Source organism: Centruroides sculpturatus, unplaced genomic scaffold (assembly GCF_000671375.1).
Source record: "Centruroides sculpturatus isolate CEXI.00-Female unplaced genomic scaffold, Cexi_2.0 scaffold147, whole genome shotgun sequence".
Lineage (NCBI taxonomy): Eukaryota > Metazoa > Arthropoda > Arachnida > Scorpiones > Buthidae > Centruroides > Centruroides sculpturatus.
Window position 1 is genome coordinate 421,291 of NW_019384357.1, and position 25,402 is coordinate 446,692.

At 30.4% G+C, this 25,402-nt stretch overlaps 2 protein-coding genes across 4 annotated transcripts in view; both read right to left on the reverse strand.

Moving 5' to 3' along the window:
- Nucleotides 1-7,772, reverse strand: LOC111639964 (gastrula zinc finger protein XlCGF7.1-like). Of its 2 annotated transcripts, XM_023385950.1 has the most exons (4): nucleotides 7,477-7,772; nucleotides 3,052-3,165; nucleotides 1,404-1,569; nucleotides 1-1,263 (listed from the first exon to the last, which is right to left on the reverse strand). In XM_023385950.1, exons 1-4 carry the CDS (start codon nucleotides 7,679-7,681, stop codon nucleotides 1,008-1,010), a joined length of 741 nt encoding a protein of 246 aa, XP_023241718.1. In that variant the 5' UTR covers nucleotides 7,682-7,772; the 3' UTR covers nucleotides 1-1,007. The 2 variants fall into 2 exon arrangements, with proteins under 2 accessions (XP_023241718.1, XP_023241725.1); XM_023385957.1 differs by lacking the exon at nucleotides 3,052-3,165.
- A 3,799-nt stretch (nucleotides 7,773-11,571) lies between these two features.
- LOC111639973 (MAP kinase-interacting serine/threonine-protein kinase 1-like) overlaps nucleotides 11,572-25,402 on the reverse strand; it is a 77,061-nt gene continuing 63,230 nt past the window's right edge. For both annotated transcript variants that reach the window (XM_023385968.1, XM_023385976.1), the window contains exons 6-13: nucleotides 25,275-25,306; nucleotides 25,096-25,200; nucleotides 24,966-25,021; nucleotides 24,675-24,767; nucleotides 23,618-23,721; nucleotides 21,833-21,923; nucleotides 13,352-13,560; nucleotides 11,572-13,281 (exon numbers count right to left, since the gene is read on the reverse strand). In XM_023385968.1, coding sequence (XP_023241736.1) covers nucleotides 13,011-13,281; nucleotides 13,352-13,560; nucleotides 21,833-21,923; nucleotides 23,618-23,721; nucleotides 24,675-24,767; nucleotides 24,966-25,021; nucleotides 25,096-25,200; nucleotides 25,275-25,306 — 961 coding nt within the window. In that variant the 3' untranslated portion in view covers nucleotides 11,572-13,010. The remainder of the gene's footprint in view (nucleotides 13,282-13,351; nucleotides 13,561-21,832; nucleotides 21,924-23,617; nucleotides 23,722-24,674; nucleotides 24,768-24,965; nucleotides 25,022-25,095; nucleotides 25,201-25,274; nucleotides 25,307-25,402) is intronic.

Below are 25,402 nucleotides of genomic sequence, written 5' to 3' on the forward strand. Positions count from 1 at the left end.
TATGAAATCAGATCTTTTCAACATCGCTGGCAAAATATTGTAACATTTTATTCTTTAAAATAAATATTTTTAAAAAATCCTACAATATATGAAGATATATGCTTTATAATTAAAGAAATATAAAGTGTTATTTATCAAAGATGTAGCAATATGAAAGCACCTTTTTTTTTTTTAATGTGGTCCTCTTAATCCAATCTCTGTCAATCTTTAACATTAGATATGTTGGAAATCTTTAACATGTTGAGAGATGCTGTCCTAGTCACTTCACGCTAGAGATTCCAAATTTCGATCACTTCTCTACATTCTGAAACAAGAAATTTCCTGGAGTGCATTAAATTTTAAAATTTTAAGAGGCTAATCATGGAAATAGCTTTATCATGTGGAAAAATATTCAATTGTCCTATTTTCATAAATTTACATTTCCTTTTTTAAAAAGAAAAAAAATAATAATACACCTTACTCATAGCCATAAATGCCAATTTGTTAATTATGTAATCACTTATTCAAGGTAATTTGGGACCTCTGCAGCACAATAGGTCTTGCAGAAAGGAATATTTTATGTGCAGTAACACATAAGTGACAGATAATACAACAATGAAAGGGAAGTACTTACTGATACAAATACACTTACCAGGAAGTTCAATTGTTAAAAGTGTCCATTCTAAACTGCAGTACATTGATGACATCATTATAACAGTGATTATTGGACATAATCAAATGTGAGGTCTAATAACTGCTGTTGGTAAATGCAGATAGCTCGTGACACCATTTATTCTAGCTTTCCCATAACATTGTCATGTTGGTGAGATCAGCCAAATCTTACACATCCATTCTTGCTTACTTGTCCACAAATCATATGATGGCACTGAAGCATGGTAAGCTTCTGATGAGCCACATTACTCCTAAATAACACATCAGGGAACCTGTTACTGTACAAAATATTCCTTTGTATGAGAGTTATCATGCTGCAGAATTACAGAGGTACCAAATCATCCTTTATATTTATTTTAAAGTTTTTCTTTTTGTTTGTTATGAATTTTTTGGTGGGTCTGCAAATTGTCTGCTCGAGAAAAGCTCTTGTGGCAGTAACTGCAATGATGGTCTTTAACTCGAGTATGCGTTTTACTGTGTCTAAGAAGATCTTTTGGTGAAACAAAGGCTTGGAAACAAACAGAACATATGTATTTCCTTTCCTTTTTCTGGTGAACTTGCTGAATGTGATAATTTAGGATCTTTTTTGTTTTCAGATATTTCTCACAAAAGCTAGAAAGAAAATAATTAAAAAAAGATACAATTTTCTGTAGAAGCATCTGCATATTTCTTAACCTTTTTAGTACATAAAGTATAAATTTATTTAATCTTGTCTTCTTGTATTAGTGAAAAAATTTAAATGGATGTTTTACCTGCATTTGACGGGACTATTCTGTTGATGAACGTTAGTTTCATGAGTATACAGATAATTCTTCGTCTTAAAAGTTTTGCCGCAAGTATCACACTGAAAATCCCTTTTATTGGAGTGGACTGTTGTATCATGTTTCTTCCATGAATGTTTGTATTTGAATTTTTTCCCTGAAAGGAAAATTACATTAACAATATTTTAAGATTCCAGAAATATGAAATATATATTTATATGCACACATCTGTTTAGTCTCATATCTAAATTTGTTTTCTTCTAAAAACAGAACACAAAAAAAAATTTTTGGAGCATGAATATATTATTGTAATATTTTCAAATAATAAACAATAATAAAAACAAAACTAGTTCATTTTTTAAAGCAAATTATATTTCTATTTCATAAGCTTTTTGACAAGACTGTCTTATTTATAAAATCGCCCTGCTGTCAACAGCTGCACACCTTAGAGGTATGAAGGAGTACATGTCAGGAGTTGCAATTTGGCACAGAGTATTTTGTGACCAAATTATGTGCACATAAAAAATCCAGACTTGTAGATACTCGGGGGGACTGGGAACCAAGTCAAAATAAAATATAAAATGGCAACATTCTTTCTACAAACAGGCGCAGGTGTGAGATTTGCACATGCGTTGCTCGTTGAAAAGTTGGAAATGTGAATGTTTCGAAATCAAATTTTGACAAGCCAATCTTTGAAAAAACCCATTTACCTCTCTCAACAATTTCTCAACAGAGATATCTTTTTTCAGCATCGGAGCATTTTTGAAACTAGATGGCACTAGTATAATTTTACATTAAAACTAACTTCCAAAATATAATTTTTTTTTGTTTTAACATTTATTAATATATTTATTTTATTTGTGCAAAATAAAAAATNAAATAAAAAATTACACTTCACTTCAGAAGTTAATTTAGTATCAAAAACGTAAAATATTTGAGTAGCCCAAGACATAGCCAAAGATTGCAGCACCACAGCACTGGCGAAAATTTAAATTTGCTGACTGGAATTCTTTCGGATAATTGACGTTTCGGATGATTGACTTTCAGATAATCGACGCTCTACTGTATATTTATTTTATTTGTGCAAAATAAAAAATAATTTCAGATGATACAATAGCCACAATTATTTTTCAAAATGGAAAATTTTTGTTATGCATCGACAGAAATCAACTTGGGGCGACATGCAATGAAAGGAGAGAAATTTCACCGAAAATGCATTGTGGATGACCTCATGGTAGTGGCTGGCAAAGTTTGAATGATTGCACTCAAAACCAGCAATACCAAAGAAGATTGGAGAATGAGAACAAGACCCACCATGAGTGTTGAAGTGATCCCACTTAGTAGTGAGTCTCCAAGACACAGTTGTCCCAAAAATGGCTTTGCCGTTTTATTTGTTAGAAATTGTTTTACACTATCTTAACAAGTTACTTTAAAAATTTTTCAACTATTCATTGCTTGAACATATGTTTTTTGAGATTGTTTTTATCTATGAATTAAAGTATAAGTGCTTTGTAAAACCTACGGTTTTTGTTTTTATTTCCATTAAAACAAATAAGTCAAATATTTGGATAAAAATGAAATGAATCATTATAAAAGTTTATATATTGTTGTATTTAAATATATGTAAAATTTCACTCACCACATTGTTCACACTGAAAGGGTCTGTAATCATTATGTTTATGTAAATGCGAGTCAAGCTGTGTTTTATACAGGAATTTTTTGGGACAGAAGTGACACCATAGCATTTTCTTTCCTAAATATAAAACTTAATATTTATATCATACATAATTACATTAACAATATGTTCTTAAATTATAAAAATTTTATTATTCTAATTTATTAAAACATTCAAAGATGATTGTTTATATATGTGAAGACAAATCTTATGTAAGTTTATGAGTCATGTTTCCATGCAGCTCCATGAGGTAGTTGTCATAATTAAAATTATTCCCATTTTCCCAGAGTAATGAAGTGATGATAATGATTTCTAGTGATTACTATTGATCTACTCACTTTTGAAAGATTATAAAATCATCAATAAGTCAATCTATTTTTACTAAAATTAAACCAATTAGGGAAAATGTAGCTCTTTGCATAGCTATCATGACAACAGAGTATCAGTTTTATCTGTAGATCACTGGCAGAAAAAGATGGCTTAAAACTAGCTAGTTGTAACTGCAGGAAACTCATTAGATACAATGTTGGAATAAATCTGCATGGTTAGGGCTGGATTTATAAACAAGCACAGTAGGCCAGGGCCTAGAGTGGCAGATTTTGAAGGAATGCAAACTAGCAGGCATAACAATTTCTCAACCAAATGATCAGCTTAAACAACCGGACTATAAATCCACTATTATTAATGATTACCTCTAGTACCAAATTACTTAGTATCTAGACATTAGGTACCATCTCTTATCTAAACTAATAATTATAATTTTAATAATTTATTAAATAATTAGTATAATTACATAATAATTTCACAAAAAAGTAAATAATTACAAATATTGCAATATTTATAATTAATTATTAAGTTGTCTACATAAATAAATAAAAATAATTGTTTAAACAATCTAATTACATTGGATAGATGGCTTTGATCAGTGACTACTTATTATGTAAATATATGCTAATATGCATGATGTAATTTTTAATTAAAATGTGTCATGCACATTAATTGTACTATTTAGTAAAATGTATCATTTTCATATTTTAAAAAATGTACTATATAGTATATAGTCATGACATCAGGACCACTATTTAAATTAATATTTACAATTCACATTTCTAAGTAAACCTTCTCCACATTTATAATATTTGGGCTGCAATTTTAAAAATTTGCAGACCTATAAATTCCTATTAGCATCTGTCAGTCTGTCCTTCCTTAATCTCATGAACGGAGTTAGATAGATGAAAGTCGAAACCAGATATGGAAAACTTAGGACAGGAAACCCCAATTAACTATATACAAACTTCAATTCATGTTATTTCAATTCAAAAATTTTCTCCAGAACAGATTAGATAGATGATCAGCATGACTCTTGTTAACAGGAAAGGTATGATGTACAGGGGCAAAACACTATTAAAATCGATAGCATTGTGATATCATCACAATAAATAACTGTTTGTTTAAAAAGACCAGTTTAAAACCTTGGTTTATAGTTTATATGGATTATTACAGTTTGAATATATGTTTCATACAAACTCAAAACTGCCTACCATAAGAGGCAGTACTTTCAAGACAAAGTTCTTCAACAAAATTATTTATAATCCCAAATTTTATTGTACAGCAAATCCATTATATATTGGTTTCCTGTTTTTGTTTCCACATAATAAATCTTTACCAATAAGATAATACAGGGTAGCAATCAAAGGTAAAACATTTGTCATCATTGACAATCATCATTTTGCAAGCAAACCACTCCAGTAAGCAATAGTAATACATAGGGGGATAGATTAAATTTTCATTGGTTCTCTACAATTACATCACAGGTGGCTTCACAAACTGTCATTTCATACAAGAATAACAATTTACCTTTTTGAATTGCAACACTTAACTAATTATTGGTTAAATAAAAGAAAATGATTCAAATATAAAATCTCAACCAGAAAAAACTAAAACATGTCATGTAAATGTGTTCTAAATGTCAGTAATATGTAGAAAAATTAAATCTAGGAAATGTTTCTTTAGATTTTTTTCATGTTGAAGAATTTACTAATTTTAACAGTGAGATAAATTATTAGCTCAAAAGATTCAAATGTCAATATAGTCAGGCAGCATTTATCTTAAAGGGCAAGACAGATTCGGCCACAACGAGTTTTAATTCCTCCAGTGGCACCCATAATTTAGCCACCACATCTTTACAAATGCCAACAATGCCAACAGAAGTACAAACTTCTAAACCAGAAGACATTGCAAAATCTATTTGCTACAGAAAAAGAGTACAATATCTACAGAGACTTGTCACTATTACTGACTAATAAAACCCATTCTAGGCAGTATTTGTCATCTCTCTTACAATGTGCAAGGTCATGCAGTCACAACTATCTCGGAATATTTTTTTACGCTTTTTTCCTCACTGGAAGATAATCCATGGCAACACAATAAACTATCTGTTACTTTAGCTGGCAACACGTTGGCAAGGAGAAGAACCGACAAAACCTGAGGAATAAGACTTTGGCGGGTGCATTTGACCCAGCTAGTCAATGTAAGTTTGCCATGCAATAAATGCAAGATTACACGGAGTAAGATTTGTATCTTATTTATTATAAAACATGCAATCACCACAACCCAGCCACCCAGCACCTCAGACCTTATACCCCTTGACTTCTGCATTTGGATTTTGTAAAAGACAAAGTCTAGTTGCCACCCATGCCAAAGAATATAGGCTACAATGGTTACAAGAAAGAATAAGAAACATCGTCATTTCCGTGGGAGCAGAGTTCTTGGAAAAAGTGTAAAGAAGTAAATTTTGACAGGATGTGTGTCCCATGACCAGTGGAAGCCAAGTCAAAAAGTTTTACACGTTCATAAAAACTCAAAGCGTTACTGATTATTATATAACAAACCTCATTGTATTTCACATGGTTTAAACATAAATCTTTACTCTAGTCATTTACTCTAGAACGATATACCCCACACTCATTCCAATCCTTCATAACAGCCAATTCCAATCAAAGTATAGCCAGACAGGTAGCACCAGGGCCCGCTCTAGGGATGGACAACCTGGAAATTTGTCCAAGGCAGCATTTTGGTTGTGAATGTGACAAAGTATTTATGAGTTAAATACTTAATTAAACAAAATTTATATTTGTCTATTTTTTTCTGTGGCTAAAATTACAATGCAATTTACATTTCGTATTTATTATTTTTGCCTAAAAGCTAAGAAAATATTTGCATTCCTTAATTCTGAAGAAAACAACCATAAAAGAGGGCTTTTGGGCAAAAAGGAAAGCATAAGCAATAATGTTAAATTTTGTCCCAAACCTTAGTGTCACCTTAAGAATACTGCCAATCATACCAATAACTGTAGCTGGTGGGGGAAAAGTCTCTCTCTAAATAAAAATTAATTAGAAACTTTTACATTCCACTACCACACAAAATCATCTTAATAGTTTGGCCATTTTGGCGAATGCATATGAAACTGCCAATCAAGTAAACTTAAAAGAGTTAATAAAAAAGGTTTCTTTTGATTTTAGTATAGTTGATGTAGGCCTACTTTTTATAGGATATAAGTTTTTTGTTTGCTTGTACAATAATACATTTTTGTAATATCATCAAAAATGCATCTAGTTAACAATTTGTAACTAGGTACAGGTATACTTTAATTTTTACTGTTTTGTACTACTTGATTGTTAATTTTATATTACATGTTTCTCTCTGAATAAATTTATGGGGCGGTAATTTGTCTTTTTGTTCAGGGCGACATAAATGCTTGAACGGGCGCTGGTAGCACATCAAGTCCACTAGATTATTTACATCCTCCAAATATTCCGATAACATCGGATTGTGTCAGATCACGAGTTCGACGAGTGCATCAAAGCAAGACATTAAATTAACAGATGGGTACAGATTTTCAAAGTCCATTACTGTCCCTACTTCGTTGTTCACCAGTTCGCATATTAGTCCCAACATAGGATTTCCCATTGGGATATCTTTTGTTTGTACAACACTCCATTGAAACTAAAAAAGGATCGATAGCGCATCAAGTTTTTTAGTTTCAAAGGAATGTCATGTAGCTGGACCTTCCGTAAACGCTGAAAAAAAGCTTTTATAATGCCTTCTGTATAGAAATTTAAAAAAAAAAACCTTTCATAGAGATACATTATGGAAAAAAAAGCATAGGAATATGTCAGAGTAATTTTGGGGAGGGTTATATCTCGTGAAGGGTCACACGTAGAGGTACAGTACATTTCCTTTGACTTTTCTGCTTCTATGGGCACGCTCTACAGCTCCTCGGGTCACGTGTCATTCATATCTACAATTGCGCCGATTACCGAATTTTATACACTTTAAAATTTATATTAAGCAAAATTAAAGAAACAGCAAGGACTAAGGTGCACTTACCCGGTTCGGAAAATCCATGTTTTAAGATTAAATGATCTTTTAACGTGTCTTTCCATTGAAAGACTTTTCCACATTCGTCGCATTGAAAACACAAAGGGTTCCTCTGCGATGGATGTTTGTGCTTAATGTGCACCCTTAAACACACTTTCGATCGATATGTTTTTTGACAAATATCACAGACTAAACGACTCTTTTCTTTTTCCATTTAACTCGCCCATCCTATTTGACGCATATTTGTTTACTCGATTCGACAGACGACTGAAAATGCCTGTTTCAGTGTTGCCAACTTTCAATTACTTTTAAAAAAAGTTGTTATTTTAATATTTGGAATAAAATTTATTGTTGTTGTTGTTATTATTAAAAAATTTAAAACAATTATTTAATCATTTAGTTAATTTATATTTTATGAGAGAAAGTTTATTAATTCAATAATAATAAAACACCATTACTTTCCGTTTCTGGTGGCCGTAAGGTTAGATTGGGAACTTAGAATCGATCCAGGACTGTTCGAAAAATCCTCAAGAATTTTTTGCGAGTGGTTCCTCCTGATATGTTGGACCCCGTCACTCGCACGTTGTCCCTCACCCCTTGCACTATTATAAGCCTAACCCAAAAGGCCCTTTTATTGTCCTTGGGAGGGAAGAGTTTTAAAAAAATCCTTCCGTTACTAAATTGCTTTAATACATAAATTAAAACAAATTGATATTTTAAAGAATTTTTACCCTGATGATTAATCCAAATACTTTTTTTAAAATCATCTTTCTAAAATTAAAATCAATAACGACCCGCAAAATTTCTGCAATAAGCTTAGCTGCAATAATAAAAATATATTTTATACTATTTAAATGGCGGCGAAGTTGCGAGTCGTGCTTACAGCTTACAGCAAAAAGACGGACTTTTACTTCCTAAAATTGCATAAAACACAAACCTTTTTTATAAGAAAGGGACCCATGTTTTGTGCAGTGGCACATTATCCTACGAGCAAAAAAAGCAATTTCCTGGGGCCCTACCAACAAGAAGCCCAAACCAATCATTTATAAAAATATATTTTCTCAAAAAATTCCTCCGAAAAAAAATGTCTGAAGGCAACATGTATACGGCGCCTCCTAATTCAAATTTTCCTGGCCCCATGAAGCGGTAATGAGCCACAGTTAAGAAGAGAAATCTTTCAACAAAGATAATTTTAATTAATAAAACAAATTCATCCAATCCAACACAAACTAATCTTGCAATTCGCGTATCGTATTCTCCTGTCTGCTTCCAGTTTCGTAAGGGTACTATACATGCTAGACAAATGATCATGACGATAAAGTCTCTCGCTCTAGAGTCTAGAGCGAGAGACTAGTGAATTTTTGATCTAACTTGTAAGCCAGATTGTCTAGAGCAGGGGTGGCCAACCTTTTCAGAAGGCGGGCCAAATTTCAGAAATAATATTTCCTGCCGGGCCACGCACCTATTTTTTTTTTTTTTAATTAAAGTAAACAAGCAAGCGTGCTACAGCTTCAACCACATCGTCACTTCCCAGTAGGTGAGATCGTGGTCAAACACTTGCCTGGTTTAATGTAAAAAAACACAAAAAATAGGTATACAGTATTTATTTTTTTGAAGAAAATAAAACATAACCGAGAATCAAACATATTTATTAGACAATTTAAAAATATTTAAAAGTGAGATATCTGACTTTGTTTTACAGAACTAAGTGCATCAAAATTGATCTCCACTGATGATGTCGCTACACGCAAACAGTTTTCCAAATGAACATCAGTAATTCGATCTCACTTGTGATTTGATGTACTTCATGCGACTAAAAAGCTGTTCACACGCATAAGTGTTTCCACATAGCGAAACCATCGACAGAGCATATTTGTAAAACTCAGGATATTTATCCTTGTCCAAATACGTTTCACAGAACTCTTCCAAACCAACTTGACGAAATTTCTCCAACGTTTCAGGGTTTACTTACTTATAGAATCGATATGGTAGACAGGCTACTTGGTTAAAGTAGTTTGAACTGTAATTATAAAATATGCTAAATATGTATTTTAACGTCGATTGCAAAATCTCTCCAGATGCATTGGCGATAATAAAACGAAACTACAGAATAACACGGAACTTTGTCAAGCTGGACTGAAAGTAGTTATGAGTATGAGCCCGATAGCATTGTGAGCTTCCCGAAAACGCCGAAGACCACAGAACATATATAGCTGAGGTCTCATATTAAATTTTATCAACACCTAGCGTCGGACAAAAAACTAAGTAACCTTGAGTGTCAAATAGCGGGATATTTGAAATACTCGTAGCTAAAAATCTATGAATTTTTCCAAAATGAGAGATATTTCAAATTTCTGTTAGCTATAATTTAAAAATACATAATAGGAATAACTCATGACGTAATGTTCTTTTGGTGATATGTACAATAAAGTTAACATTTACGTTCATTTGCCCTAGCTCCACGGGCCGCAACATTACTCCAGGCGGGCCGCATGCGGCCCGCGGGCCTCGTGTTGGCCACCCCTGGTCTAGAGTCTAGACCAGTGTTTCTCAACGGGGGCGATATCGCCCCCATGTGGGCGTTTTTCCATGTTGAGGGGGCGATTTGTATCAATTTATATTTTGGGGGCGAAAAACGATTTTCTGGGCGATATAGTAAAACATTATATTAAGATTAATTAGTTATTTTATTCGTTATATCGTACAATACTTAAACAACATTATACTAGTCACTAGTCTATTCAATGCAGTACGAATTTGGCGTTAGCCCTGGCCCTCGGCATCGGAATTTTGAAGGGGGTGATACTACGTAACAGTTTTATTGAAGGGGGACGATGATTCGTTAGAGGTTGAGAAACACTGGTCTAGACAGTCTGGCTTAGATCAAAAATTTTAATTTACGGCTGCATTGTGCTAGGTATTTAATGCTGAGATTCGAATATGTCCTCAATAGCTTGTGCTTTTTCAAGACCATTGTGGGTTTGACCATGTCTACTCCAATGGAAGTAGCGGGACACGAGACAGATCGCCCAAGAAAAATTTTTAGGTTCTTGATTCTTGCCCATTGCAAGAATCAAGAACCTAAAAATCGTTTATGTTACATACAATAAACACAATTTATTGTAACATAAACGATTGGGAATTATGTATAAGTTTCGTGATTAACTTGTTTTTTTTTTTTACTAAAAATAGAATCGTTAATATTTTTCATGAACGAAGTTGAAAATTATTAAAGAAACTCATAATACACATTTTCTAGACAAATATACGAGCAGTGCCAAAATTATTCTTTATATATCTACAATAATTTATAAACCTAGAAATGTGGTTTATAACTTATTGTAGAGAAACTGGTAGATAAATTTTTTTACTGAAATACTTTTTGGTCAACTGGTCAATTAAAGAGATTACACAAGTTGCAAATCATTGAAACACATTTCTCCACCATCGAATTTTGAAAATAACTTAATTCGATCTTCATTTTTGCCATCAGATTACTATCAATAAAATTGGAATTAGCCTGCAAGCATGCAAATTATTAATTACATATTTGTGTGGAGATTTATAAATTTACGTGATAGTTGCTGATATGCAAACACTATTCAGCCATTTGCAATTATTTAGAATCTATTTTTACTATAATGAATATATTATATTCAGAAATAAAGTTTTTATCTTGTAAGAGTAAACCACTTTATATGCAAACCAGAATATTTAACAGTAAATACGAGCTAATTTAATGATTCACAAATACACGAGTAAGTCCGCATTAAAGATTGTAATTATGACGAGAAAACTCGAAAATGAGATTGTTGATTGAAACATCATAAACCACAATTGTACCAAAGTATTAACGAATTCATTGAAATTCGTTAATACTTTGGTACAATTTAACACAATACCGTTGAATTTTTATTGCTCATTGAAGCAATAAAAATACAACGGTATTGTGTTAAAAATTTATATTTGGAATTTACAGCAAATGTACAAAGAATCAAAATGATAGAAAAAACGAAAATCTTCAGTATGTAACATGAGAAATTAGAACGCATACGATGTAAATTATCAGGTAAAACCTAAATGTTAAAGAAAAGACAACAAAAATGATGTGGCATGTTTTTTTTTATTTCTCTCTTTAACCGTACAACTCATCTTATTTTTTCCCATTTGGTAGGCTCTTGTAAACCAGAACAATATATTGGTATTTTATCAAAACACCATCAAGTCATTCATATATATTATATATTTATATATAATTTATATGTATATAAATTCAAGACATGTTTTATTTGATGAGTAAGATCAATATTAAAGTTTTACAATTGGTAAAGTACATTCCAGAAAAGTTAACTCAAAAGTTAATTTTTAAAACAGGAATTTTTGTTTTCAGTGAATTATTAATTATTATTATTTTTATTATTATTAATATTATCAAACTTGATAAGTTATATTTTGTGGCAGGAATTTAAAAACGGTAATGCATAAAAACAAAAAATATACAAGATGAAGAACATTTTGTATTAGATACATAAAAGTACGTGGACATTTTTCCTTAATTATGTCTATTTTGAACTACATTCTCTAAAAGATATAATTTGATCTAATTAAATCAGAACCATATTTCAACTTTTCATTCGTTTTTCAGTACTGAAAACCAATCTTGTGGAAAACTATTATGCCTAGATGGGTAATTTGTTTTAAAATGTAGAAACTGATCGAATACCACATCTTACTTGTTTGTGCCTTGTGGCATTGTACCATTTAGTGCAAAACAATAAAAATGTTTTCTGGACCTCAAGCGAGAGCTAGACAGCTATTGTTTGTGCAGAGAGATTGGAATTATTTTCCCTGAGGTCCAAACTGTAATGAGCATTTCATTTGTTGTTTTATATTTCTAAGTGGCAGGAGAGAAGGCCTGCAATCAGGAACTTTCAACTATTCTGTATAAAACATCACCCTTAGAACCGGGTGAAAAACATTACTACAGAATGCCAACTTGTTAAAACCAAGTTGAGGATGCATTTCACACTCTGTACACATTAAACAATTACTGGCACTTTAAGTACAATGATTGATTTCCAAATCGTTAAGATCTACTTTGAAATGCTACGGATTATATATTCTTGCTGAAATACATTCATTTCAGAACACTAAAACATACTTTAACACAACCTCAACCACTTTTTTTTTTTTTGTTATGAAATAGACAAGAAAAGGTTTAAATATACATATATATATTTTTTCTTTTAAATTAAAGTGCAGATTACTTGTTATGATCATTCGTATGTATTACAGTGATTCAAATATTGTCAATGTGTTACAGGGAATTTCACTCTAAATATTAATAATAATAGTATTAATGTCGATTTTAATTGTAAAAACAACTTATATGTGCCACATTTTTTTTGTACTGTTTTAAACAACTGCGCAGTAATTTGTACAGGAAAACAACTGTACAATAATTTGCACCAGAAATTCCCTGCCAACAACTAAATATTCTTGCACTTTTTTTTTTTTTGTTTTTAATTTGAGGTTTATGAAAATTACCCCAAAAGCGTTACTGGTTCAGAGGCTTTTCTGAGGCTCAAACTGCGGAGTCGACGTTGAGCAATTTTGGATTCGCTTGGAGGGGAAAGCCCAAATATTGGGGATGGACTGCATGATGGAGGTGTGGGAGTACCAGGAAGTAACAGATCTTCTTCTTCGACACGGTGGGGTCTTAATTCCATGCTGTATGCTAAGTGACGTAAAACAAGACGTTTCATAGCATTGGCACTTTCTGCAAAAGCTGCCAAATCTTTGGCACTGTTGTTTCTGTATGTAAAAATTGAGTTTTAAATATAAATCCACTATGAATTAATATAGGATATTAAAAAGAAATTACCTGCGTATGATGCTGGGCGTTTCCAGACGTGTGGTTGGACCACCATGTGAAATCCATGGATGATTGAGAACCATTTCTGCTGTATATCTCTGGCTGGCATCTTTCACTAGTAGATGTCTTATTAAATCTTTTGCTTCTTCAGAAATGTATGCCCATTCTCTTTCAGGAAAATAGTATGCACCATCTTGTATACATGTAAACAACATGTCCTGGAATTTGTTATAGAAAAAAATAATAATAAGAATAGTTTAATATGAAGCTAAAATTAGCAATATTTGCCAGATATAATCAGTCATTCACTTTTATAAATCATTTAAAAAAAGACATTATTTGTCCAAAAAATCCCCTTCAAAATCAAACAAACATTCACCAGAGTTCAAGAGTTACTCAGAAGACAATTAATTCTCAGATATTTTATTGAAATGCATTTTGAATGGAAAATCTTGTTGATACCTCTTCAATGACTGTACAATGTGTGACAGAGCCTACACTGATATTTCAAAGAATACAAAATATCAGTGTAAGCTCTCAGATTGTACAGTCATTGAAGAGGTATCAACAAGAATTTCCATTCAAAATGCATTTCAATAAAATATCTGAGAATTAATAACCTTCTGAATAACTCTTGAACTCGGGTGAACGTCTGATTTGAAGGACATACATAACATTTCTGTTTATTCGTACAGAAACCACTTTTAAGTGGTTTCATCTATAACACTTCTCAAGATTAAGGAAAGACAGAAACAGATGGCAGTGGAAATTTAAGTCTATAATTTATCCAATGACTCCTTTTAGTGACAAAGTATTAGTAATTAATTAAATATAATCACAGAAAAGTAGCCCGATGTAATCTAGTGATTGTTTGGCTTTACAAATTTATCAGGTTTCATGATGTTTGTTTAATGTAAAATCATCTTAAATAGTTTTAATTATGAGCTGATGTTTCCAACAAATTGTATAAGTGAATGTCCTAAATATTTTTTTCTGAGCAAAAATGTCAAATTGATAAATTTGATATTGTGATTAGGAATTGCTGGATCCCTCATCCAGCAATCCAGGAGCCATATTCTGGTCACCGTCTCTAGTCTCTCGTAAGCTGGTCGCTGATTGGCTAATCATTTGGATTAGCCAAATTTATCAATTTGACATTTTTGCTCAGAAAAAAATATTTAGGACATTCACTTATACAATTTGTTGGAAACATCAGCTCATAATTCACTGGATCCAGCTGAGGCCATATTCTGGTCGATTGGCTAATCCAAATGATTAGCCAATCGACCAGAATATGGCCTCAGCTGGATCCAGTGAATTCTTCGGCCTGTTGGATCCAGCACCAGGTGCTGGATCCAGCGCTGGAGATCCGCAAATACTCAATTAACTTTCTAAATAATGGCGCAAAAGTCTACGTTGTTGGCATTGCCACTTTGCTACATGTGCTATTGCTTGGCGGTGAAAGCAACATTGCTGTTCAGTGTGGCACATGCTACACCTCCTCTACACTGCACCGCCCGCCCTTTTACCTCTGCTGATCTAATTGCCAGTTGACTTTCCACTCTCGCTAAATAAAGTGCCTTTGCACTAAATAAAATAAGTAAATCCTCTCCTAGCCCTGGTGCATAATTCTAATTTACGGTCGGTTGTGACATCAATTAATCACGTGACAGAACGATTGCAGTTTAAGCCTACGGGAAGCTGCAGCCTCACAGCTTGTCCATGAAAGCTAACCTCTCTCTCCAGGAGATGACTGTCACTAGCTAATAGAAAATCTTTTATTTCAGCTCAATTGATATTTTACTGGAGACAAAAAATAAGAAAGTTTTCATACTTTTATCTGGTGACTGCACGATAATAGGGAGGCGTGACACTCTCTCTGCTAAGCCTATCACATGTTTAAACAGACAGTCCATCAGATATTGATGCTGATACACTCGCTATCGCTCGTGGTCGGCTAGTACTACACCTTTAAGGAATGGGAAGACCATCAAAATATAAACACCATTGTTGCCACTAACGGATCAAAAACCACCAACACCATGACTGCGGCTTTTATTGACTCAAAAAGCAACATTTATGGCCCATTTCTCTCTCCACCCTGAGGCCTACACTTAACAACAGAATATGATTTTTAAAAAATCACCAACCAAAGATGATGTGTTTTTGCAAAAGTATGTAAAAGAAGCAAAGGACAAAGAATTGAGTTTGATTCTTGACTGCTACACTAGATGGAATAGTCTCCTCAGCATGCTAGAACATTTCTACAGTGTAAAAGTTTGCATCAATAAAGCTTTAATAGACACTGGCTCAGACACTAAATTCTCCACTGACAAGTGGTCACTAATCAATGAGTTGCTCACCAGTCTTCAATTGGCTAACTACTAGACTACTACTAGTTACTTACTCACTACTAACACTAATAATTAAATTACTTATAAATAACTACAGACTGATATGTAGAGCCTATATAAGAAAACTGGCAAGACTGATAGCCACTTAGTCACTGATTATCCGTCCTTACATTATTATAATATAATATATTAATATAAATTAATTAGTAGAATTACCTTTGCTATTATTTAACTTAAAGATTACATTATAATTAACTTTAAATGTTTAGTTAGATTATAATTATCTCTATCTCAAGTGTTAAATCGAATCAAAGTTAAGTTTACTACCTAAATGTGTAAGAAATTTTACTGATTTATAGTAACCAGTCTAAATAATAAAAGTGACTTAAGTATTTAAAAAAATGTTTTATTTCTTTTAAAAAAAAACCCATAAATTTCTGGATAGATAGCTAGATAACACTTTATTGCACCAAAAATACATCCACACTGGATCCAGCTGTAATGATGTTGGTCCAGCAAAAATCCAGCTGGATTAAAAACATTGCTGGATTGCAATCCCTAATTGCGATAGGATCTATTTAAAAATAAGAGTAAATTGTCAATGATGTAAGAATCTTCAATTGATATCAAGCAGTTTTAATAGAATATTTAGACACATGGTATATTATTGAATATTATGTTCAATCCACTATTTCTGATCACGAAGGAAGAAAATATTTTTTTGACAATTTGTTTTAAAAATTATCTATTCATGTAATAACAAAGTAAAATATGGATATACTAGCAGATTGCATTGCTTGGGCAAAAAACAACAGCAGCAAAGATTAAGATCATTAGATTATTTCTTACTTCTAACCCTTCTATTATATATATTATATTAATTTAATTTATATTTACAAAGGTTATATTATGTAAAAGTTTATCACACCAAGGTGACCAAAGATAACCTTTGTAGATAAATTAAATACTACGATATAACAAACATTAAAATGAAAACTATATAAAGACTTTGTTCAGCCTACCATTGTCACATTTATAGCAATACTCAGCTGGTACGAAATGGCACAATTTCATTGGTCAAGTAGTTAGGAATTGAAAATATATCTTAAATTTTTCAGATATCATATGTTTCTAACGTTAACTCTAAAAAACTGTACCATTAACACCTGAATATCAAACGGTAATCTGCCAACGAATCAAATTTCCCAAAAAACAGACAAAATATTTAAATTCAGCACCCTCAAAAACTGCTTAAACATATTTTGTGCTTGCAACTTTGTATTATGTAATTTTCCTATTTGAATGTCACCATACTGCTGGTCTGATAGAAAGAAGGAACTGTTGCGAAAGGGGTTTGAAGTAATTTGAATCCTCTCTTCCAGGGGAGGTCAACAACTACTAATTAATACCAGTATTAATATTTGAAAAGTGATCTGTGTTAGACAGGTTGTGATGGCCTCGCATATGACTGAAGTTACTTACCTTAACGAGACAAGGCATGGAAATCTTAATAGAAGAAGGCCAGATTAACTATATACAACTTCCAATTTGTACTGAGTCACATTATTTCAATTCAAAAATTTCCCAAATGTACTTAGATAAATAACTGCCATGACTATTGCTAATAGGAAAAGTATGATATACAGGGGCAAAATACTACTACACTCCACGTAGGAACTTGCTGAAATGTGCTACCTGTCATGATAAAAGAATAACGGCACATCTATTTTGTGCTATATCATTGTTGCAGTAATTCGTTGAATATAATATATATTTTTATTAATTATAATTATTTTGTTAATTATAATTAAAGGTTAACTAAATATAACTAAACAATTATTTTGTTAAATTTTTTCCAATAGATGGCACTACATGTAAAGCCAACAATTAAGTGTAGACAAATTAATTGATATATGAGCCATCCAGAAGCCAAATCAACTAACTTCACATTTTGAATTTTTTTAAATTTTAGTGTGAAAGCACTTGATATTATGAATATAAAGAAGTTAAGCGTATAAGTTCTCTTAATAATAAGGATCAATACCACTTAATGACAAAATTTTATAGGCTATTGAAAAAACTTATTTATTTCAGAAGCCAATCTAATTAACTCCATATTGTAACCCTAATCTGCCAGTGCACAGTGTGATTGCAATGCTGCAGTGTGCACTGACCAATACTTTGTATATAAACGATAAATTATTTAATGTTATCTCATCACAAAAAGTAAGTAAAAGAAATTACTTAGTTACGATCCAACTTCCGCAGAAGTAAGGATACTTGTGAAATATTGTACAATTGTTTAATTTTGGTGACAATTGTTTTTAGAAAAAAGAAAAGTTATACCTGTTATAGCAAGATAGATAAGACTAAAATTGATTTTTTTCATTCCTCCTATTAAACATGATTCTTATAAAAACTTAACAGCAAATTGACATGGTGGGACCTTAAATAAAGATGACAAAGAAGACATCATTTATGTTGCTGAACGATCAATTTAAAACAAAATAATAAATAGCCATTGTAACAGTAACAGAACAGTTATTCATTTTTGTGAAAAATCTTTAATAAAAAAATGTATGCTAATGTGAAGACTGAATTTGATGTTACATTTTTCACTTGCCAAATCGATTAACTCCCTTAATCTCACCAAAATCGTAATAATAGTAATGATAATAGCATATCTATGCTATCTTATATATTTTATATGACAAATAAAAGCTACATGTACAATAATACATTCTACAATGTTTATTTGAATTTATATTTTACAAGGAATTTTAAAAAAGAATGTATATTACTTTGTCACTTTTCTCCCCTTTTTGTTTTATAGAGTTAATCAATTTGGCAAGTAAATGGCACATATAGAAATCCAATCAATAAATTTGGGGTGGGATGTATGACATGACCTAACTTAGGAGTATTTGAACATAACTGCTGAGTTTTGTAGCAATTGGTCGAATGACCTAGGTGTGTATAGCAAACAAACAAACATCCTCATATATATATATATATAGATGCTTTGGTACAAGTGCAAGAGATAAAGTTGTAAGCACAACCAAACTATCACATTTGAAAAAGATTAAACAGATATGATTATTTTGAATATAAAGCCAAATGATTAATAGCATTTGTAAAATAAGCTCAGTGACATCTATATAATTCTATAAATTACAAACTACAAAAGTGATAGGCAATTGATTGACTTATTCATCAAGACAATATAATTTTACCACTTGGCCAATAATTATGAAGAGTTCAAAACTAAATATAGTTTTGAACAAAAACAATACGATCATCTTCATAATCACTAGATATTGTCCTTTTCTAATTCCAAATTCTCAAAATATTTAAAAAAAAGATTTGTCATGGAAACCACAAAACAAAATGCGATTTCTCTTTTAAAATCATTTTATAAACTGAAGCTTTGAGCAGAAAGAAAATGTCAGTAAGAATACACACATAAGGAGAGGATTACTTCAAAAAAGACTAGTCATTCATCTTAAGTTTATTTTTAGCTTCACAGTTCAGTATGGATAATTTTTTTATCAGATTTCATGTTTATCTAATAATTTAATTACAATTATTGTTTGGTACTTAAATTCAGAATTACATTTTCTTATTGTTAAAAAACTTTAATAATTTAATTAAATTGATTACTTATTATAAAATTATTATAAAATTTAAATTTTCTAAACTCTTATTTTTATCATAAAAACATATATGATTGTTTTGTAGATAAAATATATTCAGATAAATTACATTTGACATTAACTATATTAAACTTGGCACTATTTCTATGTTGCTTAAATCTTTGTGGAATATCAGCTGCAACTGATTTGATCATGTCTGTCTATTTATAATGAAAACTATCATTAGTACTTCAAACATAAATAATTTTCCCAGAAGTCTTGCTTTTGTCCTCTGGTGAAAAAAGAACTTTTGGAATTCATATTTTTTTTTACTATCTACTTTAATATAATAATCACACATTTGCTATCATTAGCACTTCTTTTATATCAAACTAGCTGTTATCCACGACTTCACCTAAGCAGATTTTGCAAGCAAACACCATTTATATTCAGTATTTCAACAACCATAGTAATTGTTATATAACACCTACTGCTGAGAATGATGAGAATTGCTGAGAATCAAACGAACTCTTTTCAATTTGATCAATTTTCTGAAACATTTACAATCATTCTATATTCAAACCAATATGCAATAACAAATTTGAATTTAAAATGGTTTGAACATTTGGTTAAAAAATTGAAATATATAAAAATTAGTGATGTAACGAATATTCGGTTACTATTCGGTATTCGGCCTATTTTTCACTATTCGGCCGAATACCGAATATTTAATCACTATTCGGCCGAATACCGAATACTTAAAAACAGGAGTAAGAAATAACAAAAACACAGTAAATTAATCGTTTTGGTATTTAGATTTAATGTTATCGAGTTAGTGTTGTTTGTTTATATTTATTTATAACTTGTAACATGCACAAAAAGAAAATAATATTAGTCACATGTATTCAAAATTTATAATTACAAAGATCAGCACACGTACACGTCTATCGTTGGAGAATCCTCGCACATCTGAGGGTCTGACCCTGCCTATCCTTCTTTTTAAGCGCTCGTCTTTGCTCTTCCCTTTCTCTTTCCTCTATCGCTCTAATCCATGTATGTCTGTGCATACATCATAATACGCACTCACGATACTTTCGATTCGTCATTTTTCCGTCGTAGAGTTCCCATTTTACAATTACGTGACAGCCTGGTGATAACGGAGAAAAGAGACAGATAGAGCGTCGATATAAGTCACAGTTATGATTTCACAGATTCGAGACACCTTGATAACCCAAACGGCCCCAGGCTTTCGCCCGTGCACGCTAAGTGACTTACATTACAAGCATTTAGTTTTCCGAAGTCTATGACAACAATTGTTTGGCATTGGTGACGGCCGAGAATTTTGTGCCAATAAGCTGCCTAGACTTGTTCGATTATGTTGTCAACTCAATTTCATATTTATTTTCACATTTTCACTTCACGATCCTTCTCTGTTCTTTTTCCGTTATTTACACGTGTAGGTCATTTCATTGTTTTTCACATTTGATATCATTTATCACATACTTCCATGACACTCTTGCCTGTCCGCTACAACTGCCAAGAATTAACGCAATTGGCGAAGCGTAGTGATAGCGGGCCAATAGAGAGCAGGATCCTTGCCATAATGCGGTTTGCGCGCCAATTTTCGTACGTGCGTTAATCAAGCCGAATAGTTTGGCCGAATATTCGGCTATTCGGCCACGCTCTTGGCCGAATATTCAATATTCGGCTTGAGGCCGAATATACTATTCGTTACAACACTAATAAAAATATTTATAACAATGTCTGAAATATTATCAATTTAATACACCTAAGTACTCAATGAAGACTAAACTTAGTTGAAAACAAAAAAAAATCTCATCTAAAATAGTACAGCAGAAGCTGTTCTTCAGGTTAAGCCTTAATCTTTTCCTGTGGAGGAATTTCCAAAAATCCTTTCTTAGTGTGTTTTCATGACATACTCTAACTGTACCAAATTTCATTTCACCTCAAACTGTTGAACCTAAAGAAGGTTTAGCAGTTTGCTCTGGGCAATGATGAATCAATCACTCAGTCAGTCTGTCAGAACAAGTAATTTTATATATTTAGATGATAATTAGTCCGATAATTTGTTTCTAAAAAAATTTCTAAAATCTTTTAATTAGTGTTAATAGCTACTTTCTTCCTCAAACCAGATTGCCTATTTATCATAAATACATTTCATATACTGATAAATTAATCCAAGTATGTGTGGATTAATTTTCTTATCAGCTTATATTTTATGACTCTTCAATGGAGTCAATTTCAAATCTTCATTGTACAATGAAAATTTTGGACAAGTATGCTTTTTTGAAATTTAAATACTGTAGTTTAAAAATCCAAGTATAGAAATTACAAGTATTAAATAGAATTTAACATTAAAAAATTAAAAGGAGTGCTGAATTTAATCAAAATGATTAACACTAAAGAATTACCAGTGGTTATGAGCATATATGAAATTCTGTATAATTAAAAAAAAATCTATATGTATAAAGCTTTAAACTAACCTGACAGGACTGACAAAATTCTCCCCTCTCCCATCCACAATCGCTTCCACATCGACCATAAAATGGGGGATATCCACAAAGCAATATGTACCTGAAAAATTATTAATATAAATTATTAAAAAACTGAATTGTTAGTTATCTTCATGAAAATATTGAATATAAAATATGAAAAAGTTGCACTAAATAATGTTAGTTACTTGAAAATTAACATTTTTGCTTTTCTACTCATTTAACAGGATTCTTATTAGATGAAAAATTATTAGATGAGACTTCAATATCTTTATTTGAAAAGACAGATCTGCAATATTGCAATATATATTATAATTAGGAATGTTGCAGATGCAATATATTTGACAACCATGCATATATCTATATGACTTCAAATAGCAAAATTCTTGGCTAAAAAATGATTTTAAAATACTAGTTCTACTGAAACGGTCTAGATTATTATTAAAATGACTTCAATGAAATAATTAACAAAAACTATACAATTTGGGTATAATATTGATTTAAAACATAATGATTAATTTTTTTATGGACACATTAATTTGCAATGTATATATAAAGATCTGAAATGAATATATAACTAAGAAAACATTGAAGAAAACTTGGAAAAACTGTAATAAAACTAAACATTTAATCATGTTATTGCATGTATCATTAGAAAAAAAATATATTTGAATTAGAAATCAGTTTTAAATTGAACAATTTGTCGAAATGAAGAAAATGAGTGTCAGCAAATGCATTAGAAAAATTTTTAAATGCAACAATGTCAAATTATGCAATTATGAATTTTAATTTATATGAATATATTTTTTTTACAGATTTTTCAGTTTGCCATAAGATTGTCTTTTAAGATGCATCAAAAGATCTGATTTGGACGACATTTTATCTGCTGATTAAGTATTCTTTAAGAATTACATAAAATCTACATGTTCTTAAAAACAGACTACTATAATCAGCTTAAATCTATATGGGATAGTTTATAAGATAATAGAGTTTCAAATTGTCATGTTCACACTATGTTGCAATAACTTTGAAATAACATAAACAAATCCTATTAAAACAAAACTTGTTGAAATAACCAACTACAGTCATATGTTTAATTGATGTTTAAGTAAACTATCAATAGTAATTTTTTTCTTAACACTAATAAATATTATAGATTTCACAAATGATCCTACACATTCAATTAAGGCCAAGAAAAGATGTGGACTGATGTATATAAGTTTTTGTCCATCTCTAATATTTAATTGCTTGGATATTTTCATAAAAATAGCTTACATTTTACATTTATTTTGACACAAGGAAAAAAAAAATTTTAAATGAATGCAATCCAAAAATTAAGCTATTTCTAATAAAAGAAACAATGTTAAAAAACAAAATGTTCTCTGTATAAGAGTGTTTCATTATTATTATTATGCATAATATTTGATAATAATTGTGGACTGTGTGCTTATATACTAGATATAAAAATAACATTAACTAAAATATCTATAATTTTAATGTTAAATTAATACATAAGTGCAGCTTTTGTTGTTATAAGTGAGTATGAAAAATATAAAAATATAAATTCTATTGTTAGTTTTCTGATAAGTTTATTATAATCAGCTTAAAGTTGAAATACTTTTCCTCTTCAAATACAAGGTAAATAAAGTATCTTGAGGAATTAAGAAGTAAAGAGCAATTAAACATTTAGTTCTTATATTTAGTAAAATTAGTATATTTTTAAATTATTTAGAACTCTTCTAAATTCTCGGTAAATTTGGAAATCAATATACTTACATAATTACCCCTAAACTCCATAAATCACAACGTTTATCATAGGTGGTTGCTTCTCCAATAAATGCTTCTACCACTTCTGGTGCCATAAATTCTGCTGATCCCACCTATCAGTTGAAATACAAGATAAAATCAAATACCTTATAATCTCAAATTAAACTCACAAAAAAAAAAATTTAATCTTATCTAAAATAATTTCTTGCAGTTCAGAATATGTAGTAAAATGTATGTATGTATATATAAATTAATTATAAACGGAAGCAAAGTATTCTTTTTGTTAAACGTTGCAATTTTATATTTTGTTTATACTTTTAAGTTTAAAATAATTAATTACTTATCATTTTATAATAAGATTATAAATTTTTTAAACAGTTTAAGGACTTGATTACAATAATTTTAAAAATGTTTTAAAAATATTTATTGCATCTCAGTAACATCTGAAATATCAAAAAGCATTTAATTGTTTAAAAAGACATTTAAACTAAATTAAAAAAACAAAAATTAAACGCTTTACAATAATGAAATAAATGAGAAAAATTATTGTTGCTAGGTGAACTGTCATATATATTTCAAAATAAAAAAAAATGCATAGTTTTTGCTACAAAAGCTATTAAATAAAACAACAAATGCCTGAAAAATTAATAATCTATAATTTTTTTTGTAATAAACAAGAAAATTATATTGTGCATGACAATTTTTTTAATAAGTATGCACAATAACAGCTTCATTAAATAAATAAAAATAATTAATTTGTGCATCAAATTATGTAGACTTAATACTGCAAATAATAATACTAGTAGGTTGATTGCTTTAACTTCGCATAAATTTTTTAAAAAACTTATGTGTTAAATACAAATGGATTTAAAATTGATTTATCATAATCACTATTCACATTTACTTCATATAATCATTATGCTTTTGTTGATTTGAAAATATTTACTTTTTAAAAATTCTACATTTAATATATTTTTATTGCCACAATTAAAGAAAGTACTAGCTTTTATTTACGTGAAATATGCATTTAACAAAAATCCAGCTGATATAATTTTAAAATACTCACAGGTGTTTGTAATTCTGGTGTACTGACAGGAGTTGTGCTGTTGAATACTATACCACTGCCCAAATCAAAATCACAAATTTTTACAGGACAGACCTAAAAATAATAATATAAAAAAATTTTAAATATTTATACATCAAAAAGATTTATGTAAATTAAAACTAGTCATTGAATTTTAGTAAAAAAACTTATTACTAATTTTTAATAATTATTCACAACATATAAAACTTTTCATTAATTTAACTAACAAGCAAATTTTCATAAATATAAGAAGTTGGTAGTAAGTCCTCTAACCTGATTTTCACTAAAGCAAAGAATGTTTTCTGGTTTTAAATCACGATGTGCAATTCCTAATTAAAAAAAAAACTTTAGTATGCATTCAAGATTTTTTAATAATTGAACAACAGTTTTAAAAAAAAAATACCTTTATGATGTAAAAATTTTAATGCAGTGGCAATATCTCTAATAATAGTACTTGCTTCATTTTCAGTAAAATGGACTCTCTTTTGAATGTGTGCTAATAATGGGCCTATTCATAAAAAAAATTAATAAAAAACTAATTCTTTTTTATTTATTTTTTATTTTGTATAAATATTAACCTACCTCCATTGACCTTCTCAAACACCAAGTAAAACCTAGAAGAAAAATTGAAATGTAAGATGTAATACATTATTCACATACATGACTCGTTAAAAAATTTTTAAAAAAGAAGTTTTAATTATTCTTTAAAA

Coding starts and splice junctions, on each gene's coding strand:
- LOC111639964 (XM_023385950.1), bottom strand. CDS start 7,681: ATGGAAAAAGAAAAGAGTCGTTTAGTCTGTGATATTTGTCAAAAAACA. Junction 3,166..7,476: donor ACATGGATTTTCCGAACCGG/GTAAGTGCACCT, acceptor TTTTATATTTAG/GAAAGAAAATGCTATGGTGT. Junction 1,264..1,403: donor AATAGTCCCGTCAAATGCAG/GTAAAACATCCA, acceptor TTTTCTTTCTAG/CTTTTGTGAGAAATATCTGA.